The 24849-nt window shown below is 35.3% G+C and overlaps 4 protein-coding genes across 5 annotated transcripts; 2 read left to right on the top strand and 2 right to left on the bottom strand.

The window, feature by feature from the left end:
* The first annotated feature begins 1607 nt into the window (after positions 1-1607).
* Positions 1608-5995, top strand: LOC133863471 (protein IN2-1 homolog B-like). Of its 2 annotated transcripts, none has more exons than XM_062299408.1 (10): positions 1608-1795; positions 2353-2427; positions 2640-2700; positions 3071-3157; positions 3775-3873; positions 3956-4055; positions 4132-4208; positions 4367-4474; positions 5604-5684; positions 5770-5995. In XM_062299408.1, exons 1-10 carry the CDS (start codon positions 1608-1610, stop codon positions 5779-5781), a joined length of 888 nt encoding a protein of 295 aa, XP_062155392.1. In that variant the 3' UTR covers positions 5782-5995. The 2 variants fall into 2 exon arrangements, with proteins under 2 accessions (XP_062155392.1, XP_062155390.1); XM_062299406.1 differs by having other exon boundaries at positions 4129-4208.
* An 829-nt stretch (positions 5996-6824) lies between these two features.
* Positions 6825-7247, bottom strand: LOC133863384 (uncharacterized). The gene has a single exon (XM_062299326.1). The coding sequence runs from the start codon at positions 7245-7247 to the stop codon at positions 6825-6827; it is 423 nt and encodes a 140-aa protein (XP_062155310.1).
* A 1581-nt stretch (positions 7248-8828) lies between these two features.
* Positions 8829-12796, top strand: LOC133863712 (glutathione S-transferase L3-like). The gene is made up of 10 exons (XM_062299766.1): positions 8829-9072; positions 9306-9380; positions 9598-9658; positions 10047-10133; positions 10931-11029; positions 11109-11208; positions 11282-11358; positions 11502-11609; positions 12342-12422; positions 12536-12796. The coding sequence occupies exons 1-10, from the start codon at positions 8834-8836 to the stop codon at positions 12545-12547; spliced, it is 939 nt and encodes a 312-aa protein (XP_062155750.1). The 5' UTR covers positions 8829-8833; the 3' UTR covers positions 12548-12796.
* Positions 12797-14340: 1544 nt separating this feature from the next.
* On the bottom strand, positions 14341-17722 carry LOC133864873 (CDP-diacylglycerol--glycerol-3-phosphate 3-phosphatidyltransferase 2). Its single transcript, XM_062301302.1, has 7 exons — positions 16985-17722; positions 16108-16205; positions 15936-15986; positions 15690-15803; positions 15180-15236; positions 14989-15074; positions 14341-14835 (listed from the first exon to the last, which is right to left on the bottom strand). The coding sequence occupies exons 1-7, from the start codon at positions 17529-17531 to the stop codon at positions 14715-14717; spliced, it is 1074 nt and encodes a 357-aa protein (XP_062157286.1). The 5' UTR covers positions 17532-17722; the 3' UTR covers positions 14341-14714.
* Positions 17723-24849: the final 7127 nt, after the last annotated feature.

Below are 24849 nucleotides of genomic sequence, written 5' to 3'. Positions count from 1 at the left end.
CACTGGTCCCTGTGCTGACCGATGTCTTCAATGCAAAGCCGTATAGGGAATTCAAGCTCAATGTAATCAATTTAAGGTTGTTAAACGAACAGACTGGGTTGGATTTGATTTGAATAGACTTGATTTGGTATTTTGGTGAGTAAGAGTGCATAGAGAGAGAGAGACGAGTCTTTCATCCTCTTTTTGTCATTCTCTTTTCTTTAAAAAAATTAATTTTTATTAAAAAATTTATCAAAGACAATTTTTTAATAAAAATTAATTTTTTTTATTATAAATGGGTAATAAGGAGGATGAGAAGTGCATGTGTAGAAGGACTCATATGGAATGATACCCTCGTGGTGGTAATTTCTTTTTTTTTTTTCTTTTTTTAAATGTGGTATAAATATAAAAATAATTTTGAGTGTTTTATATTTTCAGTTGTTTATTATTATTTTTTTTTTTTTAAAAAAAAAAGGGGTAAAAAGAAAAAGGAAAAATTGATCATCTGTAAGTTTTATGCAGCATGCAAAACTGAAAAATATAGCTCGGTGAGATTTCTTAGATGATTATTTATTGAGACCAATGTAAAAATTTTAGAAAAATTATTAAAGTGGTCTCTATGATTTGACATCATAACAAATAAAAACACATAAATCAAAATAAACATATAAATCCCTATGATTTCAAAATGAAATTGTAAATCTTGTTGTTTCAAAATAAACATATAATTGTGGCTCGAATTTGTATGTTATATTCATAAGGGTCAGTTTGGGGTTGCGATTTTTAAAAAGTGCGATTTAAAAAAATGATTTTTAAAAATGCAGTTAAGTGTTTGACAAAATCGCAGTTTGACCTTTAAAATTATAGGTTAGACTTTTAAAAATTTGCGTTTTCAAAAAAGCATCCAATTGCTTGCGACAATTCCCAAACGATTCATTTTCTACAATTTGGTTTAAAATCACATTTGTTGTCTACGAAATCGCAATCTCAAACGCACCATAAGTGTCTTACATGGCTTAAGTACACTTTTAACCATGTGTATATAATCTTTTGGATACTAGCACCGTCTTCTTGCAAATTAGGTTTCAATGGTGAGTTATACCTTAAAGCATAGGATCGAATGGGTTGCAACTTTATAGTAAATCAGGAGGCAACCTATTTTATGGATTACAATGTCTCGATACTATGTATGAGCATAATATTAAGTCATTGAATATTGATAGGTGAGTGTAGCAACTAAAAAGAGCTATCATCTTGTCATTGTAACAGTACCGATAGAGTGAACTGCTGTGGATGTCACTGTGGAGCGTAATAGTAGTATATTATGATCTTAAATATCTCACACGACTTAAGTGCAAATTGTGCAATAGTAACTATGTGCACCATCCCCATTTTTAAAAGTGAGTTATGCTTGCGTAACGTTTTTATGTATAGTATCAACTATACAAGCATGTCACATGGATTTATTTATTACATGTCCAATCTCAATTTTCCTAAAATATAAAGAACCATCAAGGTTGTCTTAGGGCATTGACAAACCGAATGGCAGTTGTGTGGACAAAAGTTAGGTGTGATGTAGATTTAATCCTTAAAAGGAACAAGAACCATCAAACTTACCCCAAAAAAGAATGGCCAGTTTGAAAGTGAGCTATACTTCCTCACGCCTCACTCCTTCGGTCCCTTTCTGCCTCCTATCATGCTCCAACAAAACGACACTGATTAGGTTCCGGAACGCCATCGTATCTCCTCCAAAGCTTAAACTTCAAGCACATGGGAAAACCAGAGCCACAGTACAATCTGCAAAAATGGCAGCTGGGTAAGTCGTAAGAGATGCTCTGCTTGGTTGCCCTGAAAATAGAATCCAACAAAATGAGAGCTCAACACGGATAAATGGTAAATTGCGATTTTTCAAATATTATTTTTTAAATATCAAATTCTACTTATATTTTATTTAATTTTTTTTAAAAATTTTGTCACATATTTTCTAAATGATCAAATGTATAATTTTAAAAAATAAATTCTCTCAGTATTGTAATTTTTCAAAAAATCTAATACCCAAACAAACCAGGATTCGTCTGGTCAAATGATTTCGCAAACTAAAAGTGTAATTTTAAATAAAATCATAAAAAGTGTATGAGAACGCATTGTTAAAAAATTGTGGTTTGAAAACATAAATAAAAAATAAAAAAATTGTTTTCAAATTGCAGGTAAAAAAATACATTTTTGAAAAAATAACGATTTTAAAGAAATTTTATCAACGCTTTAACTACCTTTTAAAATTACACATTTTTAGATTGCTAATTATTTTAATTAGCACATTTAAAATCCCAAATCCAAACCAACTCTGAACTCTCTCTCTCTTTCTCTATGCAGAATTGTGAAAGAGGTCCTTCCACCAGCGCTTGATTCTACTTCAGAACCACCTCCGCTTTTTGATGGAACTACAAGGTTGGATTCTTGTCTGCTTCAGTTATTGCACCTGTTTAACTGTAAATTGTAATAGTGATCTTTTGGGCCTTCAATTCATTTAGTTCCAATAGATGTGATTGTTTCAACTCCCGTTTGAACCTATTTGAGCTCTTTATTTTTTATTTTTTTTCTAAAGATTCTTTCTTTCTGAATCTGACCATGACAAGCTATGCCATTTTCATACATTGAAGGTTGTATATATCATACACATGCCCGTACGCGCAGCGTGTGTGGATCACCCGGAATTGTAAGGTTGTTTTCAAAATTCTTCCTGTTCAGGGTTCTTGTTGGGTGTGTGTTAAAATATTGATTAAATTTCTTTATCAGTTTAAGCTTTTAGAATTATTGGTGATTTTGGTTGAAGTAAAATTAATCTTATTTTCAGTTGTTGTTTTGCTTTTGAGAACACGAAAGGCTCATCTCAACTAAGCCAACATTAATAGAGGCATGGTTGGGTGGAGGCTTTTGTTCCCTCAAGTCCCAAAATCATATTTGGAATAAAGGATTTTGATTCGTTCCTTTTTCTCATGTCTCTCATCTAAGCTGATTGATCTGCCATTTTATCTTACTATAGAACTTATTCTTCTGTTTTAATTTGGTGTCCAATAATGTTGGGGAGCAGGGATTGCAAGACAAGATACAATTGGTTCCTCTTGATCGGCAAAACAGGCCTGATTGGTACAGGGAGAAAATCAACCCAGCTAACAAGGTGAACTATATAAATGCTATATTTTCTTCAGCTACTTGGATGTTATGTGAAAACTGAAAAAATTCATAAGGCCATGCAAATATAAAGAGAAAGTAAACACAAATGATGAAAGAGGGAAGAAAAGAGAGAAACACATAAGAATTACGTGATTCGGTGTATGACCTACATCCACGGGTTAAAGTCTTAGAAGCTACATTTTTGCTGTCTCACTCTTGATGATATTTACAATACCAATGATCCCTATTTATAGGAAAAATATGGTAGGTAAATACGATATAAATAAGGTAATCAAGGATTTGATTACAATCACAATTATATGGAAATATATTCTAACAAAAACATAGTTCCATCTTGCTTTGAATGTTAGGTAAAACAGTTGAATGATTTCACTTCATGGAATGCCTACATGCTTCCTCCAAATAATATTTCTCTGAGCTAGCACATATGCTGCATTGTTAAGCTCAAACGAGTTAAGAACAGAAGAGTGTCTGAAGTTGTAATAAGACAAACTAATGGCTAAAGAAGAAACCTGTGGGTGCTATGTGCAATTTAGTGCTGTTTTTTTTTTTGTTTTTTTTTTCCCTTTCTGCTGTTCTTTATGTGAAGTTCTTGAGCAGGTGCCATCATTGGAACACAAAAACGAAATCAAAGGAGAGAGTCTTGATTTGATTAAATATATTGATAATCACTTCGAAGGGCCTTCACTTTTCCCTGATGTAAGATTTAGAGCAAAAAAACTCCGGTACTTGTTTTTTAACCGCCACATTTTATAAAGATTCCTTGTACCTTGAACTGTAGGATCCTGCCAAGAAAGAATTTGCAGAAGAGTTGCTGTCCTATACCGACACGTTCAACGACGCCGCGTTTTCTTCCTTCAAAGGAGATGGAAATGAAGCAGGTGACTTGAATTGCAGCTTAATGTCCTTAATCTACAAATGCCTATATAACACTAAAGTGGTGAACTGCATCAGCAGGTGCTGCATTTGATTACATCGAAACGGCTCTTTCCAAGTTTGAAGATGGACCTTTTTTCCTTGGTCAGTTCAGTCTGGTAAGAGAATTTATTTTTTTTTGCTATAGCAATGGAATCTGCTTTCTTCCATTTACTGTTTTTAGTCCTAGTATTATCAAGTGATGAAAGGTAGATAATATTTTTGTTGCATATTATGAATAAGTGAATTCAGTTACATTTTATTTTGTAATCTTCAGGTGGATATAGCTTATGCTCCATTTGTTGAAAGATTTCAGCCCTTTTTATTGGATGTAAAGAAGTACGACATCACTGAGGGCAGGCCTAAACTGGCAGCTTGGATTGAGGTACAATAAAATTGATACTGACCATGCCTATCTCTATCTGATTCTGTTTCTTTTTCAGTAGGATGGCTTAAGCCTCTTTGCTCTTATAAGCTTCAATAAATCTTGGGTGTTCTCTTACTTATCAAAAAAAAATAAATCTTGGGTGTTTACAAGCTGAAGGCTTTTTAAGCTCCACGAGTCGATCTCCTTCCAGCTCATGAGCTCAACCATGGATGTCATGTTTTGGCTTAAAAAGTCTTCAAACTTTCTGATGTTTCTCGACCTGTTTCTATTAGCGTCGCTAAAGGTTAACATATACTAATTGCTTGTGCAATATGGCATTGGAGGTGAGATATTGTAACGTTCAGAGAAAATGCTAGCCTCACTTCAAAATGATTAGTCAAGTTACAATTGGAGTTTTCTAAAATTACTTATTAAGTTCAGTCTCACCTAGTAAGATACCAACGTGGGACTTAAGCACCTTTATAACAAACCGAGCAGTTTTCCACACAATATGGGTCTAACTTTTTAGAGTGTTGTGGATAGTATAGACAGAAAAGCAAGTGCATACTCTGCTGCATGTATACTATTGCTGATGAGTATTGCCATCCCTTGGCTGAAAGAAGTCTTTTTAGATACATGGAGCCGTTTGGTGAATAAATTTGTAAGTAGGAAAAAGACAAAAGAGCAAAATAGATGGGTTCGTAAGCCCTTGTGCCCATTTACAAATCAATATAGATTTAAGAGTAATTTTTTTCAACACCTATTTAGTATATGGGAAATGCTTGGGTACCCATCGGGATCCCACTCTTATCCCACCCTTGCATATGTGGTCTAATGATATTATTAAAAAAAATGAGGGTTCCACAACACTCTCTCTAGCATCTCTCACATCATTGGTCCACATATGCAAGGGTGGGATAGGAGTGGGATCCCAGTGGGTACCTAAGGATTTCCCTTATTATATTAATGTCACACTAGCTGATATTGCGTGTTTTAAGTAGCTTTTCATATCAATAATTAAAAAAAAAAATATATATACATTCAAAACATGCCACGTTAGCCGATATAACATGAGTATGATAAAGAAAAAAAAAAAGAAAAGAAATATGAAGCTGATATAGTCTGAGGCTTTATTAATATTTTGTAGGAGATGGACACAAATGAGGCCTACAAACAAACTCGACGTGAACCAGAGGAGCTGGTGGAAATTTACAAGAAACGCTTCTTGGTATTTCCTTCTTTCCACATTACTAGTTAAATTCTCTAAAAACTGTTGCTGATTGCTTCCCATGAATTAACCATTTCTTGCGCAGGCACAACTCTGAAGTCAGTCTCAAATTACAGACAGTTCTAGAGCCTCTGACAGTTCTAGAACCAACCACCGTTCTAGAAATGGCATTAAATTTCTCTCCTGTCATCCTGTGTGCTTTTTGTGATTGTTCTGGAGGACATGTTTTGTTTTTGTAGTTGAAAAATGCTACAACATTCATATTCTCTATTTTACGTGGCTTTTAAAATTATAATTTAATCAAAATTTAATATTAATTTTTTTAAAATTTAATTATAATTTTAAAAGTCATGTCAAAAAGTGTGGAAGTGAAGTGTGTACAGCATTAGTCTTTGTAGTTATTTTGGTTATGAAGCCATGAAAGGTGACTCGGAAGACTGACGAATAAGCAATACAATTTAAGGAAAATGCTTCAACACAAATTTATGCAATAGATATTTTATGAAAATAAGTGTCACGTGCACTGTCATTTAACAGTCTATATTTCAGTTGTTGACATAATAAGTGTTAGAGCATCCCCAACAGTGTATGTAAACCCAACTCTTAGCTAAAGTAGATGGCAGAAACAATAAAATCTTCCTCTATCAGATTATGCAACCCAACGCCAGAATAGCTCCATCGTCCATTTGTCAACAGTATCACGCCACATGTGGGTTGATACTGTTCACAGATGTATCTTATATTTTATTGTTTTTTCTTACTTTTTCTCACGCAAAGAAAGAACGGCGTTCTCTCTCTCAGTCGGTCATGCTTGGAGGATGGGTATGGTGGTGACCGAGAAGAGGACCACCAACGTCGAATCGCTCGGCGTCAACGAAGCCTCGCTTCCCTAACCCAGTCCCACCGGAGTATGAGAAGACGAAGAAGAGGGAGAGGCAGATTCTGGTGTTTTGGTGGAAACCATCAGAAGATTCTTGTGTTTCGGTGGAAACCATGGGTCGCCGATGGGTTGATTTGGATTTGGATTTGGATTCAGCTTTCTTCCTCTTTCTCTTGTCTCTGCGTCTCTCTCTCATACTAAGTGTTGTTATTGAAGTTGACTTTCCAACCTTAAAAGTTTTTTTTTTTTTTTTTAAATACTCAATCAGAAAAATTACATTCTGCTGCCACAACATCTTGAATGAAACGAGGACACTCCCCCACCCAAGAGTGGTTCAACAGATTGGAAATCGCCATTTTAGCCATTACATGAGCAGCCACATTTGCTTCTCTACGGACATGATTCACTTTCACGGGAGAAAAATGAGAAAAATATGACTTAATATTATCGATCAATTGACCAAAAAGCCGATCGCAAGACTCCGATGCACGCAAAGCCGAGACTACCACCATTGAATCTCCCTCCAAAACAATTCGATTAGCCCCCATTTCTCGGCCAAACTGCACCGCACTCCAAGCGGCTATTGTTCCAGCAGCGTTAGGGTCCACGATGTAGGGGACAACTTTCATCTTTGCTGCCACGAACCTTCCTCCTTCATCTCGAATAACTATACCCACTCCCATTGTCCTTGATTCCTTAGAAACCGCAGCATCCCAGTTGATCTTCCAAGTACCTTCCAGTGGCTTTTTCCACTTTGGTTGATGCAATTGCGTGGCTCTAGGAGGAGCTTCAGCACGGCAGGTAGCAATATTAAAACCTTCCACATATGCTTTTGCTGCAACCTTTAGAGTGTGTTACGATGGTTTATTAACCTATCTTGTATCTTCTTTGAGCTTAAAGTAATGTTACTTTTCAAACTCGTTTTGCACGGTCTAATAAAGCGTGTTTTAAGTGATTTTTTTTAATAAGTAATAAACATGAGAAACCACTTAAAATACATCACGTCAGTCGATGTAAAATGAGAGTGAAGTGTAATGCTACTATTTGAGAGTTTGGTTTCTTCTTTTTTTTAAATAAAATAAAATAAAATTATGAGATAATTACGGTAAAAGCAATCCAAACTGAGGGTAAAAGTGGGAGAGAGAATGTCAAAACGTCATGTGAAGCGTACGTGATGGGTTGACCTTATGATTTAACGAGGTTGACTGACAGAACGAGAGTTTTGGTTAGTAAATGATAGTTCGATGCAGTCGGATGGTGAGAGTGTCAGTTCGTAAAAATATTTTGACGAAAGATGATAGTTTCTTGGTGGAAAATGTAATTATCCCTAAAACTATTCACTCCTCTCGATCCACAAATTTATTAGCAAAAAATGCCTAACACCAACCATCGAACCGTTATTTACAAAATAATAATAATAATAATTTTTTAAAAAAAAATCGAACCGAATAGTCACAATTATTCGCTCAATTTCCAGGTGTCACCATCTGGTCGTCCACTACCTTTCCGGGTTGCGATCTATGACTGCTGGCTGCTGCCAAATTGATGCTACCTCTAGAAATTACTATTTTTTTTTTTTTTTTTCTAAGCTAGAAATTTACTATATTAATTACAAAATATAGATTATTTCAACCGCTCAAAACAGTTATAACCTCAAATAAAAATTATATCCATCCCAGATTATTTTCACTAAAAATATATAACTTCTCGATGAATTTCATAAAAGTAAACATTGCAGGGTGAGATTTCTTGATGACCATTTGTTGAGATCACTGTAAAATTTAAGTAAACAGTGTTAATGATTTCATTTTGTAATAAATAAATTAACCAAAAGAAAAGATAATATAAAGAAAATTAAAATGGAATAATAAAATAGAGATAAAATATTTTACGTAGTAAAGTCCAAAGTGCTTATATATTTCACTTATATAGTTAATATATTTCACTTAAAGTCCAAAATATATTAACTACGTAAAATAGTTTTAAAACTGTAAACTATTTTTTGAATTTGAGCTTCTCATTCTCAAATCATTGAAACTCGTCGAAACTTTGCAGGAACTAAGATTTTTAGGTAAATTTTTTTTTATTTATTAATATTTTGATGTTGTGAATAAGAAATAATATTTATTAGTTGATATAATTGAATGAAAATATAATAAATAAAAAAGTGTGATTTTTCATAATGGCCAAATGTTAAAAATTAATTTTTTTAAAAAGATTTACGACCAAAAATATTTTACGTAAGAACAAACGATCCATATGAAGCGGAATGGTATTTGTGCGGATAAGGGTGGGGTGGAGATTAACCATCAAACTGAAAATGTCCAGTTTGAAAGTGAGCTCTACTTCCTCACGCCTGACTCCTTCAGTCACTTTCTCCCTCTTATCAGTCTCCAAAAAAGTGACACTCATTAGATTCCGAAACGCCATAATATCTCCTCCAAAGCTTAAACTTCAAGCACTAGGGAAAACCAGAGCCACACTGCAATCTGCAAAAATGGCAGATGGGTAAGTCGTAAGAGATGTTCTGCTTGGTTGCCGTGAAAATAGAATTCAAGAAAATGAGAGCTCAACACATATACTAAAGCTTGCACACACAGAAATGTGACACCCTCTGTTTTTGTTGGGTACACAGATTCACCCACACGTATGCTATATCGACGTTTCGATATGATTTTGCTTTTGCCAAAAAGAAACTGGGTTTTACATGCTGAACTCTCTCTTTCTCTTTCTCTATGCAGAATTGTGAAAGAGGTCCTTCCACCGGCGCTTGATTCTACTTCAGAACCACCTCCGCTTTTTGATGGAACTACAAGGTTGGATTCTTGTCTGCTTCAGTTATCGCACCTGTTTAACTGTAAATTGTAGTAGTGATCTTTTGGGCCTTCAATTCATTTAGTTCCAATAGATGCATATGTGATTGTTCAAACTCCCGTTTGAACCTATTTGAGCTCTTTATTTTTTATTTTTTTTCTAAAGATTCTTTCTTTCTGAATCTGACCATGACAAGTTATTCATTTTCATACATTGAAGGTTGTATATATCATACACATGCCCGTACGCGCAGCGTGTGTGGATCACCCGGAATTGTAAGGTTGTTTCAAAATTCTTCCTGTTCAGGGTTCTTGTTGGGTGTGTGTTAAAATATTGATTAAATTTCTTTATCAGTTTAAGCTTTTAGAATTATTGGTGATTTTGGTTAAAATAGAATTAATCTTATTTTTCAATTTTTGTTTGCTTTTGAGAACACGAAAAGCTCATCTCAACTAAGCCAACATTAATAGAGGCATAGTTGGGTCATGGGTGGAGGCTTTTGTTCCCTCAAGTCCCAAAAAGATACTGAAGGAAATCAAATTTGGAATAAAGGATTTTTATTCGTTCCTTTTCTCATGTCTCATCTAAGCTGATTGATCTGCCATTTTATCTTACTATAGAACTTATTCTTCTGTTCTAATTTGGTGTCCAATAATGTTGGGGAGCAGGGATTGCAAGACAAGATCAAATTGGTTCCTCTTGATCTGCAAAACAGGCCTGATTGGTACAAGGAGAAAGTCTACCCAGCTAACAAGGTGAACTATATAAGTGCTATATTTTCTTCAGCAGCTTGGATGATGCTTGACGAGACGTGAATAATTGGGTCCTTTAGTTTTATTTAGGTTATTAATATTTAATTTATTTGTTTAATTTTTGCCCAAAGTCAATTAGGGTAGGGTTTAATCACATTAGTAATGATGGGTCTGCCCAAAGTTAGTCAAATTAGGCTTAGGATTTTTGTTAGTGAGTCTATTTAAAAGTGCTTTTGTACTTCAATGGAGACGGAGTTGATGAATAAATAGATTTTATTTTGAGGTGTGAGTATTTTTTTTGGGCAGTGAGACTCCCCCAAACTCCCATCGTCTCTGGACTGTGTGACTCAGTCTCTTCTTTTCCCCCCTCCTATGTTCTTTTTCTTCCAAATTCGATTGTCCTGCATCATTGGATGTTATGTGAAAGCATAGCTCCATCTTGTCTTCCCTGGCAATTAAAAGAATGCATTTAACGTCTACAACAGAGTGGAAAATGAAAGAAGAATCATCAATAACTATTGACAACAGTTGTGTACAAAAGCGTTTCTCGAGATAATAAAAACATAATACAAAGTACACTGATGAACTGAAACACATGAGGACTTGTTTTGAATGTTAGGTAATACAGTTGAATGATTTCACTTCATGGAAATAATATTTCTCTGAGCTAGCTCATATGCTGCATTGTTAAGACAAACTGATGGCTAAAGAACAAACCTGTGGGTGCTATGTGCAATTTAGTGCTGTTTATTTTACTTTTTTTCCTTTTCTGTTGTTCCTTATGTGAAGTTCTTGAGCAGGTGCCATCATTGGAACACAAAAATGAAGTCAAAGGAGAGAGTCTTGATTTGATTAAATATGTTGATAATCACTTCGAAGGGCCCTCACTTTTCCCTGATGTAAGATTTGGAGAAAAACTCTGGTACTTGTTTTTTAAGCACCACATTTTATCAAGATTCCTTATACCTTGAACTGTAGGATCCTGCCAAGAAAGAATTTGCAGAAGAGTTGCTGTCCTACACCGACACATTCAACAAAGCCGCGATGTCTTCCTTCAAAGGAGATGGAAATGAAGCAGGTGACTTGAATGACAGCTTAATGTCCTTAATGTACAAATGCCTATATAACACTATAGTGGCAAACTGCATCAGGTGCTGCATTTGATTACATCGAAACGGCTCTTTCCAAGTTTGAAGATGGACCTTTTTTCCTCGGTCAGTTCAGTCTGGTAAGAGATTTTGCAATGAAATATGCTTTCTTCCATTTACTGTTTTGAGTCCTAGTATTATCTAAGTGATGAAAGGTAGATAATATTTTTGTTGCATATTACGAATAAGTGAATTCAGTTACATTTTATTTTGTAATCTTCAGGTGGATATAGCTTATGCTCCATTTATTGAAAGATATCAGCCCTTTTTATTGGATGTAAAGAAGTACGACATCACAGAGGGCAGGCCTAAACTGGCAGCTTGGATTGAGGTACAATCAAATTGATACTGACCATGCCTATCTCTATCTGATTCTGTTTCTTTTTCTGTAGGAGGCTTAAGCCTCTTTGCTCTTATAAGCTTCAATAAATCTTAGTTGTTGACAAGCTGAAGACTTTTTAAGCTCCATGAGTCAATCTCCTTCCACCTCATGAGCTCAACCATTGAAGTCATGTTTTGGCTTAAAAATTATTAGAACTTTCTAATGTTTCTCAACCTGTTTCGGTTTGCACCACAAGAGATTAACGTAGCTCAACCTGTCCTATAATAATTGCTTGTGCAATACGGCATTGGAGGTGAGATACTGTAATTACCAGAGAGAGCTAGCTAAATCTGCGTTATCACTCAAAAAGTATTAGTCAATGTGGGACTTAACACTCATGACGACTTTATAACACACAATGTGGGACTAAGTTTTTAGGATGTCCCAAATACTATAGACAAAGGAAAGCGAATGCACACTCTGCTACATGTATGCTGGTACTGATGAATATTGTCATCCCTCTGCAGAAAGAAGTCTTTGAGATATTTGGAGCAGTTTGGAGTATAAACTTCTAAATAGGCAAGAAAAGAAAAAGAAAAAAACTAAAAACAAAATAAATGGGTTCGTAAGCCCTTGTGTGCATTTACAAATTGATAGAGATCTAATATGTCTCTACGTATTTAAAGGGGAAAATGAAATATTAAGCTGATATAGTCTGACGTTTAATTAATATTTTTGTAGGAAATGGACAAAAATGAGGCCTACAAACAAACTCGACGTGAACCAAAGGAGCTGGTGGAAATTTACAAGAAACGCTTCTTGGTATTCCCTCCTTTCCACAGCACTAGTTAAATTCTCTGAAAACTCTTGCCTACAGTATGACTGGATGAAAGGTTGCTAATTGCTTCCCCTGAACGTTACCATTTCTTGTGCAGGCACAACTCTGACATCAGTCCCAAATTACAGAGTTCTAGAACTTCCCACCGTTCTAGAAATGGCATTAAATTTCTCTTCAGTGTGCTTTTTGTGATGGTGTACTTTAGGACATGTTTTGTTGTTATCTTGGTTTTGAAGCCATGAAAGTTCACTTGGAAGACCTACTAGGGATAAGCAACAAATGCTAGAGATATTTCAGCTTTTGTTACATATATTTTATAAAAATAAGTGACATGTGGATTGTTACATCAGTTTGTAAACGCAGTAAATGTCATGTGAACTGTCACGTTAGTTTGTAAAGGACTTACAATAAAAGTTATAATACTGTAAAAGCACTCATAATCTAATATTAATAAGGACATTATTATCAATGTCTTTAGTCATTTTTAATGCAGAAAGGAATGGATCATTTTGCACTTTTCATGAAGGAAGAAAAAAATGGGCATCAAGATTAGTAGGTGACTGAGTTGACTAGTGTGATGCCAGGTACCCATGTCACCCAACGTGATAGCCTCATTTACATAGCAACAGGGCCTCAACTTATATCAGGCTCCCCTTTGTAGTTTGTCAAGTTACCCAACCAAATGCAACCCTTTTAGGGTTTTGGGTGAAGCAAAGGCTGCTCAACTAGCATTGAGAAAAACAGTAGATCTTAATCTTAGCAATGTCATCATAAAAGGCGACTCCTCACTCGACTGTGATCTCTTCTCTCTTGCACGAATGGAAAATTGATCCAATTGTTAAAGATGCCGTTCTATTCTCAGGGTAAATTCGAGTGCAAATTAGCCTGCATATAATCTAGCCAAATGGGCCACATCCGCCCTCTCCTGTGGAAGCATTCCTCTCTCTCTCTCTCAAACTTTGCTGGTCCTATAAACCAGCTCTGCCCTCTGTTTGCATTCTTGTTTTCTTTCTGGCTTTTTTCATTCTTGTATTTGCTAAAAAAAAAAAAAAAAAAAAAAAAAAAAAAAAAAAAAAGATAGAAAAGAAAAGAGAGAAAAGTTTACCGAACCAAAGTCCCACAACAATTACAGAAGCATCATGTGGTTTATTTAGCCATTTATTTTCTTCAAATTCAAGACATGGTCCATCCAAAAATCTAGATGGCAAGAATTAGAAAAGCATTAACTCATGCTTGCTGATTGACAATTTTTTACACGATATACGAATTCGACACAAACCCAACACAAAATTTGCGGGTTAGAATTAAGAGATCTAACTCGTTTAGTTAAATAGGTACGGTTAAAACGGATTTACATAGTCTTTATTCTTATACCTCAACACAACATTACTTAAACCCAACACACGACATTTAGAGTTAACAATTTTGACGTGATCCACAAACTCGACTTGAAATTAGTAAGTTAGGATTGAAAGGGTATGATCTGTTTAGTTAACGAGTCGGATCAAGATTGACATATATAATCTTATATTCATGCCTCAACACGACCTAAACCCAACATACATACATAACAACTCTATTTGCTCAGTTGATATTTACATAAAGAAACCTACCAAACCATGGCACAGTCTAACTTCCCTATACCACAAAGGTAAGATTATTAGAGAGATCTGGCTTAAATTTTGTTATAAACTATTTAAAATAGCAATAAACTACAATCTGCCTATTTTTTGTGCAATCATTTAAACCTGTAAAAGGTTGAACCAGCAAAGAATATCTGTTAAAAAAAAAAAATTAAGTTATTTTCTTTAACTGTTTGTAATTCTTGTTTTACACTTTCCCGACAAAAGAATTAGAGCAAATAAACTACATTCAACTCCAAAATAGTAACAACAACCAGAATACTGCTAAATCCTCCAACCATAGCCTCAGAGATACAGCATCTTACAAGTCAGTGTTAAAAACAAACATTGGCTCCAAGCAAAAAATAATGAAGATCTATAAGGGGGTAAAAAGTTATTCCACAATCTATATCCCACTATTCCCCAGTCTACGCCCCTCCAAAACTATTTAACTGACATCCACTTTAAAGAGCAGGAACTTTTCACAGAACATCTTTGCTCTTCATCCCCCTATTTGAAGAATAGTGCACCAATGCCTGTAGATAATCATCAGCAGGGTTGTGTGCGAAGAACTTCAAGTTCTGTTCCCACATCTAAACAAGTTCTTGATGAAGAGTATATATAAGTGAATACCGTGCCGGCAACCTGACAACACTACCTCAGCAATACTCTCCAAATCTTGCTCACGTATACAACTAATGACCATACAGCAAGTCCAGCTGAGATATAAAGCAACATAACCCCAGAAGCTACTAGAATCCCTGGCCCTCCAAGACTGCACAAGGCCAGGATAAAAAGAAAAATAAATAGGACACAGTCAGATAATTCAAACAATATCCACCAAGTTGTCTTTCAAGGAAAATTTCTTTCATCTTGATTAAACTAGAACAAGAGTAACCCAATAGGCCAAATAAATGAGACGATGAACCTGCTATCTCTGGTAGCCAAGAGGATGGTTAGCGCTGTCATTTGTGTGGCTGTTTTCCACTTTCCCAAGTTATTTACAGCAACAGCCTGAATATAATTATTGATTTCGTAATGTATTTCCAGCTAAAGGATCAAATGAGTTAGGAACCAAAATTGATACTCAGTCGAAGTGTAGGGAAGAGAAAAACAAACCTCTAAAAGCTTACTATTTTGAGAAGCAGCCCATTCTCTAACTGCAGACATGGTTATCTACATAAAAGTCCCAAAATAATTTGTAAGAGATCTTCTATCAACTTAAACATAAACTGATATAACCAAACAATATATAAGTATAATTCTCTTTTCGGTAAGTAAGATATAAGTATAATTGCCTGAGGGAAAAAGGGGAAAAATAATGGTGATAATAGAAGCCCCAGGAACCACTGCGAGTCAAAACATGATAGGCTCCCCAAACTTAACGCAAATATACATGCATAGCATGAACACATGCACATTGAAAGATTGTGCTCAAGTAACAAGGATTCTTTAGAATTGTCCTATGGCTTTGATACTGGATTTTGACCCAACCTAGGATTGCAGTCAGAACTATTGGCAAAAGGGGAGAAAATATAGGGGAAGATCTTGAATAAAATGAAAGGCATGCAAAACAAAAGTATTAGTTGGCTAACGAGATACAAGAAAATCGGTAGAAAAACATATTACCTCCCTACCAATTATGGCAATTGAAGGTGCAGCCAATAGCCATGGCACTTGCCCAAACATGGCAACTTCCAAGGGTCTAGTACACAACAAGACCAATGTGGCGGCAACCATAAGCTGCATTCAGCAGGCATGACAATCAAAACAGAACTCAAAAACGTTTCTCACCAGCTCAACAAAGCACCTATTTTGTATCAACTAACTACAAGCAAAAGTCTATAAATTCTAATTATAGACGAAAGACCATACCTTATCAGCTACTGGATCTAGAAATGCACCAAATTCAGATCCTAGCTCCATCTGAAATGTATTTAAGAATTTAGTTCTTATAAGATGTCACAGAAACATTAAAATCTTCAGAACAATTAATTTACCGTGAGATCTGCTCCTATATGGTTTGAAAGACAAAGTACTAGTATACCTTCCGAGCAAGATAGCCATCAAGCCAATCTGTAACTGCAGCAGTGATGAAGATACTCGTCGTAGCAGTTGTTCCCCACCAACCATCGACGTAGAAGGCTGATGAAAAGATATGATAATGTTAGTCTCATCAATCACAAGGCTTTCATGCAATGAACACTAAAATATACAATCACTTCAACAATCATCTGCAGTTCTGCATTAAGCAATCTCTTCAAGCACACAATTAAGAAGGGCAATCTGCGTAGCAGCACAAAGCAGCTCAGAATACCATGGTGTACCACTGTTGCAAAAATCACTAAATTGTGCTTCCATAGAAACCATAAACACATATTTCAAAGCAAATCAACTATCCATCATACCTCATATGCATGAATTACACAAACAAAAATTTGAAATTCAAAAAGATCTAATTCAATTTGCAACCTAACAAAAGACAAACCAAACTCGAGAAAATTTCTAATAAAAAACCCAAAATCCCAGCATCATAAAGAGCCAAAAGAGATCAAATTCACAAAACAAAGAACGTATTATCCAAAGCTTAGCTATAAACAATACATAATTGATCTCACTGCCAAAATCAAATGTCCATAACAGCTCAGATACATTGAAACAGAATCCTGATATTCAAACATTATCACAAGCCAACATCCCATCCATAATTTTGTCCTACGCCAAAAATGAAGGTCCCTTACATATCAAATTCATAAAGCAAACCTCAAACATATGAGCACCAAATACCAAAGTTCCAAACTTTTCGAACAAACTCCGATCGGATCATTAAAATAACAAAATCCCATTTCTCAAAACAGCCCCAATTCCAAACAAAACCCCCCAAAAGTTTCATAGACAAAAATAAAAATAAAAAATGCACATACTGCTTACGAGAAGCGGCACTGCGGCGACGCGGGCTAGCGTTAACATTGTAGGCAACGTGAGCAATTTCGAAGGCCGTTGCTGTCGTTTTTGTTGGTTTTGCATTGACGAGGGCGGTTGGACCAAATCGTGGTGGTTCTTTTTGCTCTCGGAACCCATATCCGCCACGAGACCCGACCCAGAGCCCGAAAATCCTTCTTTCTCTTCGGAGCTAGACGTACCTGAAGAGGAAGCGAGGCAATGCTTGTGGTGGAGGCCACGAAACCCAAGCACTTTAGGGAGTTCCTTATCGTGCGCCGAGGGTGTGAGGGGTGCGCACGGGACTATCCTCCACCCATGTTTATAAATAACCGGTATTCTTCGCTCGCTGTTGTTGTTGTAGATATTTAGGGCCACGTAGGGTTTCGGTCTGGGCTTTAGTTTGGCGAGTGAGGTGGCGGCGGCGGTGCTGGTGCGGACCCATTTGGTCAGGCTCCGGTGGCAGCCACCGCCGGGCTTGTGGGTGTAGTAAACAGAAGCTGCTGCCATGGGCAGCTTGAAGCATGACATCCGTGGGGCTTCAATTCAGACCAAGGTAGCTGGAACCGTATCTGATTTTGGTTCAGAATTGTGGAGATTCTCTCTGATCAGAGCATATATAGGTCCTGATTTGGTGGGTAATTTCTAGTACTAGTTGCTGCCTGCTGGATTCGTCTTGCACTGTTCTTTCAAGCTCCAAGCTATCTCATATCTGTAGCGACGAGACTTGGACATGTTAATGCCAAAGGGGTCGCCCCTAAGAGCGCCTCGGTGAGTGACATGTTTAGATATGTTGCGGCGCCATGTCGCCGTGATATTTTTGTCACGAAATTCAGCGTTCGTTAGCAAAACATTCGTCGCGTCGGTTCGTTAATTTTGACACGTTAAGAGTCAAGACGACATCTCGACATACATCAAATACTCTCGTACGAAAATGAACTCGACGTTATATATGTATATATGTTTTAAGTGTTGACACGAAAAACTACTTAAGACATATTAAGTTTGGTCCGTCAATATTCTTAATTTTAATATCAAACGACTAATCAAACCTTTAAAAAATATTTTTATCTGATTCTCTAAATTAAATATATTTTACATTTCATTTACAATATTCACCCAAACGTAGAAAAGCTCGATAGATGAATGTATTAAGTTTTTTTATTCATTTATAGCTCACTTTCTCTATCTTTTTATTCGTTTTTCTTTCTTTCTTTTCATTTTTTTTTCTTTCTTTTTTTTTTTTTTTTTTTATCAAAAAGCAAGTATATGTTTAAAACATTAAATTAAAATTTTAATATTTAAATTATATAGAAAAATAATAAATAATTGAATATAGTGTTTTAGGAAAGTTATTAATTAAAATAAAAATGTAGCTTTTTGTGAGCTATTTTGTACATAAATACGAATAACTCATTGTGAATGCTTTAAAGGCCAAGATGGCAGCCCTAAGGGTAACCGTCAACCTCTGCTATCCACATATGTTGTTATTGATGGAATTAGTAAAATTTACTATTCATATACGAGGATGCGGATATTAATTTTAGGACATGCAAATGTAGTTATTAACCACATCATCATACCCTTTATGTATAATACATATTTTATATATATTATATTTAATAAATTCAAAAAAAAAAAAAAAAACAAGGTCACTTTGGATTAGGTATAAGCTATGTTTACATTGATTTGGTTGATTATGTTCATTTCTCATGTAACACTTTGGCAAAAATGTAAAAGCAATGTGAAATCAATATATTTTCAAAAGATTAGGGCTTAGAAAAAAAAAAAAAAAGAATTAAACAAGCTCAAACCACTAAAAACTAGCTTAAATTATGTTCAAAATCGTTTAAAATAGGCTTTAATAGAGACTCAAATAAGACCTAAAAGACTATAATAGACCCCACAAGAGTCATGACCTAATATGCAGATAGTGAATAATAACCGTATTTAATAAACGTAATAACCGTGCATATACAATTATTAAAAACTTGATGTGCACGTGGAATGCAGATATCTAAAAGTGACCCATGGAAAGGAATAGACCCATGGAAAGGAATAGTTATTTCTACGGAATAGCTATTCCTTTGTTTGGTTGTATATTATTTAAGGGAATAGTTATTCCCACGGAATAGCTATTCCCTTACGAAGAGGAATAAGTATTCCACTCAAAAAGGAGTGAAATACCTATTCCTTTCCTGTGAGAATAAATAAAATTCGTCTTTTGCCCCAAAACCCTAACCCTCTCAACACCCAAGTCTCTTATCCCCCTCTCTCTCTCTGTTTCTAAACTCATGATGTGTTTGGATACGAAATTTTGACAATAAAATATAATTCTGATTCTACTTTTTTCAAAAATAAATCATATTTTATTCAACTTTTTAAAAAAACAAATTATATTTTATTCAACTTTTTATAAACAAATCATATTTTATTTTATTTTTTCTAAAAAGTCAAATCTCAAAATTCGCAAACAGAATAAGAATTTAATTCTGATTTCAAAAATTCATCACTCAAATGCACCATCAGTATCTCTCTCCATCTCTGCAATTATATTCTCATCATCCTCTTTCTGTTTTTCAACCAACTTAATTTGTTGTGGGGTAGTCTTTTTTTTTTTTTTTCCTCCTCCTATGATTTAGCCTATAGAATGCACTTAGACGTAGCAAAACGAGTACCTCTTAATATTGGGGAGACTCCAATTGTCTTGTGAAGGTTTGAGAAAAACTTTGTAAGCAAAGAACGAATGTTTGTTGCTGAAAAACAAATAAAAAATAATAAAATAAAAAGGGCTTTGTAGATGATTTATTTTTTTTATGATGATTATGTTTTTTTTTTTTTTTTCTTATAAATCATTTTACTTTGTAAGCAAAGAATGAATGTTTGTTGCTGGAAAACAAATAAAAAAGAATAAAATAAAAAGGGCTTTGCAGATGATCTATTTTATTTTATTTTATTTATTTTTATGATGGTGATATGATGATTATGTCTGTGTGTGTGTGTGTATTTTTTTTTTTCCCCTTATAAATCATTTTGTAGCGTAATTGTATATGAAAAAAAAAAAAAAAAAAGCCATGAACTCTATGAAATTAAAAATAAAAAAAAAAAAAAAAAGGTCATAGTATGATTGTTTATGTTTCTTAAATAAAGAAAAAAAATGTCCTTAAGAATATAAATTATATTTGTATTATAAGGGCGTTTTAGAAAATTTGATTATAATATGATTCCATTCACCAATGTATTGCACTGTACCAAACAAAAGAATACATATGCAATGTTCTATTCCACCGTTACAACCAAACAAAAGAATATGAATAGTTATTCCATTCCACCTTCATCTATTCCCATGAATAGTTATTCCTTTTCCTAATGGAATAGACATTTCGCAAACCAAACGAGGGCTAAGGGTAACCGTCAACCTCTGCTATCCACATATGTTGTTATGGATGGAATTAGTAAAATTTACTATTCATATACGAGGATGCGGATATTAATTTTAGGACATGCAAATGTAGTTATTAACCACATCATCATACCCTTTATGTATAATACATATTTTATATATATTATATTTAATAAATTCAAAAAAAAAAAAAAACAAGGTCACTTTGGATTAGGTATAAGCTATGTTTACATTGATTTGGTTGACTATGTTTATTTCTCATGTAACACTTTGGCAAAAATGTAAAAGCAATGTGAAATCAATATATTTTCAAAAGATTAGGGCTTAGAAAAAAAAAAAAAAGAATTAAACAAGCTCAAACCACTAAAAACTAGCTTAAATTATGTTCAAAATCGTTTAAAATAGGCTTTAATAGAGACTCAAATAAGACCTAAAAGACTATAATAGACCCCACAAGAGTCATGACCTAATATGCAGATAGCGAATAATAACCGTATTTAATAAACGTAATAACCGTGCATATACAATTATTAAAAACTTGATGTGCACGTGGAATGCAGATATCTAAAAGTGATATCTGCATTTTACAAATGCAGTTACAAATTTTGAAAATAACCGCATATGCATATACATTTACACCCCTACCAGGATCCTCTCATTTCCATTTCAAGGTCAATATTTTCTTTTGTTACATTTAATGTGTCCATAGTACTGTGTCATATAAAATTTATAAATGACATAACTACATATTCACTATATTGCAACATATATACCATTAAATCTATAAAATTTAATATCGACCATAAAATGAATACTTTTTATTTCACTTGAAATCGAGAACATCATATTCACCCTTCCGATAACCCAACAAATAGTTTTTAAAGCCTATGATTTTAAATATTGCAACTTGATGTTTTATCTTCTTAATTTTCTTTTTTATATCTTCCATGTTATACCCGTTAGAGAATAATTTTTTTTTTTTATAGGGTGAGGAATGTTTTTTTTTAGGGATCTACGTTTGAAAGGCATTTTAAAAGGTATTTTGTACTTAAAATTATTTTGTTCATGATTTTAAAAAATATATTTTTATTTTAGCTCTAGAAATAAAAATATTTTCAAAACTATTACCAAATAGAAAATTACCTTTTATCTGATTGAATAATATGATCCCGAATGTGGCTCTTATAATTTGTAACTCTATTATAAGGGAAATAATATTTGGGAGACGTTTTACAATTACCTAACAGACTTTTATAATAAAAAAATATTTCTTTTAATAAAAAGTAACTTTTAATATAATTAAATTTTTTTTATTTAAATGAAAAATGCCAGGCAGGGGCAACTGTTTTGCCCCTGCCTATCACTACTCCTATTGTAGTCTTCTGCCGACAAAGTAAACCAGAAAGCATGCGGCTGTTACTCGAGATACTATTATGAAAGGAGGGTTAAATAAATAAAGATTTGGATAGAGATCTTTCTACCAACTTTTCATAAAAGAGAAAATAAAATAAATAGAAAAAAGATTTAAGGGTCCATTCTTTCTCTTTGGACTATATACATGCAGGGGGGGGGGGGGGGTATGGTCGAATTGGTCATGACAAAAAGGTACGACCTTTTTATCTTCATATGTCTTGATAATAGCGCTGGGCCACCTTGCTGGGCCTGGGGCCCTCCTCATCGGTCACTTCATGCGCTTCAAAGGCGAAGAAATTAAAGAGAGTGAATTTTCTATTTCCCCTAATGCTAAATATAATATTGTATCTTTATTTTTCAATTAACCCAAAAAGGCCCTTAATTTTTGCTGGATATGAGCCGAGATATTATTTTAAATAAATATAATTAAAAAAAATGAGGGTATGGTTGCCCTTAACAGAAGAGAGGGGTGGTGGTCGGGCTCTCCTCCCGTGAGGATGACAGGAGAGGATGGTCACACAGCGACTGTCATTTTATTTATGAGAGCCCCTTCTATCAGGTTATGGCAAAAACCAAGGGTTTTTTGCCCACCAATAATATATTGACACATCATCTCAAAACAAAAAAACTCAAAAAACTAAAGTGTTGTTGAAACACCAAATCTGGACCACGCTGAGAACGCCCCTGCCCAAACCCGCACCACCACAGCCAGGCCGGACACCGCCGGCACCGCCTAGGCCGAACGCTGCCGGCACCGCCCAGGCCAGACCACGCCGCCAACGCCCGTACTGGACCACGCTGCCACCGCCCGGGTCGGAACACGCCGCCACAGCCAGGCCAACCCCAACTCCTCCGACGTGGGTCTGGACGCTTTCGGCAACGCCCAAGTCGGAAAACGCCACCAACGCTCGTGCCGGACCACACCGTCCAGGTCGAAAACCGCCACTGTCCGGGTCGGAAGATGCCGTCACAGCCAGGCCAAACCCGACAGTGAGTGACGCCCGACAGAAGGGGTGGCCCGAAGGCCACCCCCAGGTTCGGGCCAACCCCAGACCTCGGGGGTGGCCGCGCGGCCGCCCCATGGACCGTGGGGAGCCGCGCGGCCACCCCCCAGTGGCCAGGGGTGGCAGCGCAGAGCCTGGGGTGGCCATCGGGCCAGCCCTAGATGGACCTAGGGTTGGCCCGAAGGCCACCCCCAGACCCCGGGGATGGCCGCGCGACCGTCCCATGGACCAGGGGTAGCCGCGCGGCCACCCCCCAGTGGCCGGGGGTGGCCGCGCGGCCACCCCCAGGGCCTGGGGTGGCCTTCGGGCATACCCTAGATCCATCTAGGGGTGGCCCGAAAGCCACCCCCAGACCCCGTGGGAGGCCGCGCGGCCACTCCCGGCCTCTGTGGAGTGGCCGCGCGGCCCGCTGGCGGCGGCTTTCCGGCCTGGGGCTGCGGATTTGGGGCGGTGATGGTGCTCTTCCGGTTGGGCAGCAGCATTTCATTTTCTTGGGCAGCAGCATTTCATTTTTTGAGTTTTAGCTGACTTGTCAATTTCTTATTGGTTGGCAAAATACCCTTCCTTTCTGCCACGACCTAACAGAAGTTATTCCCTTTATTTATTTATTTTTAATTTTATTAATAAAAAGTCAACTTTACCCGTGCATATGCTTTCTAACAAATAAGCAGGTGTAGCAAACATAAATATTTTTCTAAAATGTGAACTTCACCAATAGGATTTTATATTACGCCGAAACATTTCCTCAAACCAAAAATAAAAGGAAAAAATTTATATTTAGCTCTTAAATTTTCATATAATTTTGATTTAGTCATTTGGTTTCAATTTCAAGAATAATGTCCTAAGAACATTTACATGCAAACTTACTAGTCACAATAGCTAAAAAAAATCACATTTATCTATTTTAGTTATTTACATTTTCAAAGTACCTATAAATTAAGCTTTTCATTTTAGCTATTTGCTTTCCATTTTGCTATTTAAATATTCGTTTTCAATTTTTTTTTTAATTATTTCTTTAGCAATCATATATTTAAAGATGTATCTTTTCCTGACGGTTATATATTTTGAAAAGGTTAAATTTTCCTATCGGTCATGTTTTTTATTCAAATTTACTGTCCCTGCACTAGTCCCATGTATTTAGGTTGGTATCCAAATGTAAAACGAAATGAAAATAAATAAATAAATAGAGCGATGAAAAAAAATTAGAGGAAAAACATTGTTCTGTATTTTTTAATTGTTTTCTTTCTTTCTTATTTGGTGAGTGAACAATGCTTACCAACTGAAATGAGCATTGTTTACGCTCAACAAATATTTCAGCAATTTGCTAAGGCCAATGGAGGGGCTTTTAGAGCCCTTTTAATTTTAGCATTTTGGCTAGACTGTTGTAAATGTTTTTAGGTTTTGCCCAAGTTTTAACAGGTTTCTCTATCACTTTACCATCAAAGTTAATAGTCTTCTATCTGCCACATACATCTCATTTGACATGCTAGTGTCCATGTTGGCACCCAATGTTAATGGCTCGTCATCAAGTGCAAAGTCCTTGATAGAAAATAAAAAAGAAAAAAAAAGTCATATTTTTTGTCTTCATTTTGATAAAAGCCCAAGTTTAAGCTTAAGAATGCAAATATATTTAAATTAATAAAAAAATTAAAAGAAAATTTGAAGACTAGGGCTCACTTTGGTCTGTATGTAATTATGTCATGTTACTAATAAATGGGTGCGAGAAGTAGTATTCGGATGAAAATTTAAAAATTAAATATAATTTTTTAGAAATGTTATATGCTACGTTTTTATCTTACAATACTGACGTAATGCTGACGTGACACTCACAATAAGCTCTTAATTTTTATTTTTTTAAACATCAATTGATCTTAGAATTAATTACAAGAGCCATACAAACATTATGAAATAAAAATTTAGTTTATATCGTTGCTCATAATTTTTCCTTAAGTAAAAAACACTTACATCAACACACTTAGCCGGTAAAAAATAATAATAATAAAAATAATAATTATCATCTGTCACTCCT

The sequence above is a fragment of the Alnus glutinosa genome, chromosome 3 (genome assembly GCF_958979055.1).
Source record: "Alnus glutinosa chromosome 3, dhAlnGlut1.1, whole genome shotgun sequence".
Classification (NCBI taxonomy): Eukaryota; Viridiplantae; Streptophyta; class Magnoliopsida; order Fagales; family Betulaceae; genus Alnus; species Alnus glutinosa.
Note: the sequence above shows the minus strand (reverse complement) of the source record. Positions and strands in the feature narration are given on the sequence as shown.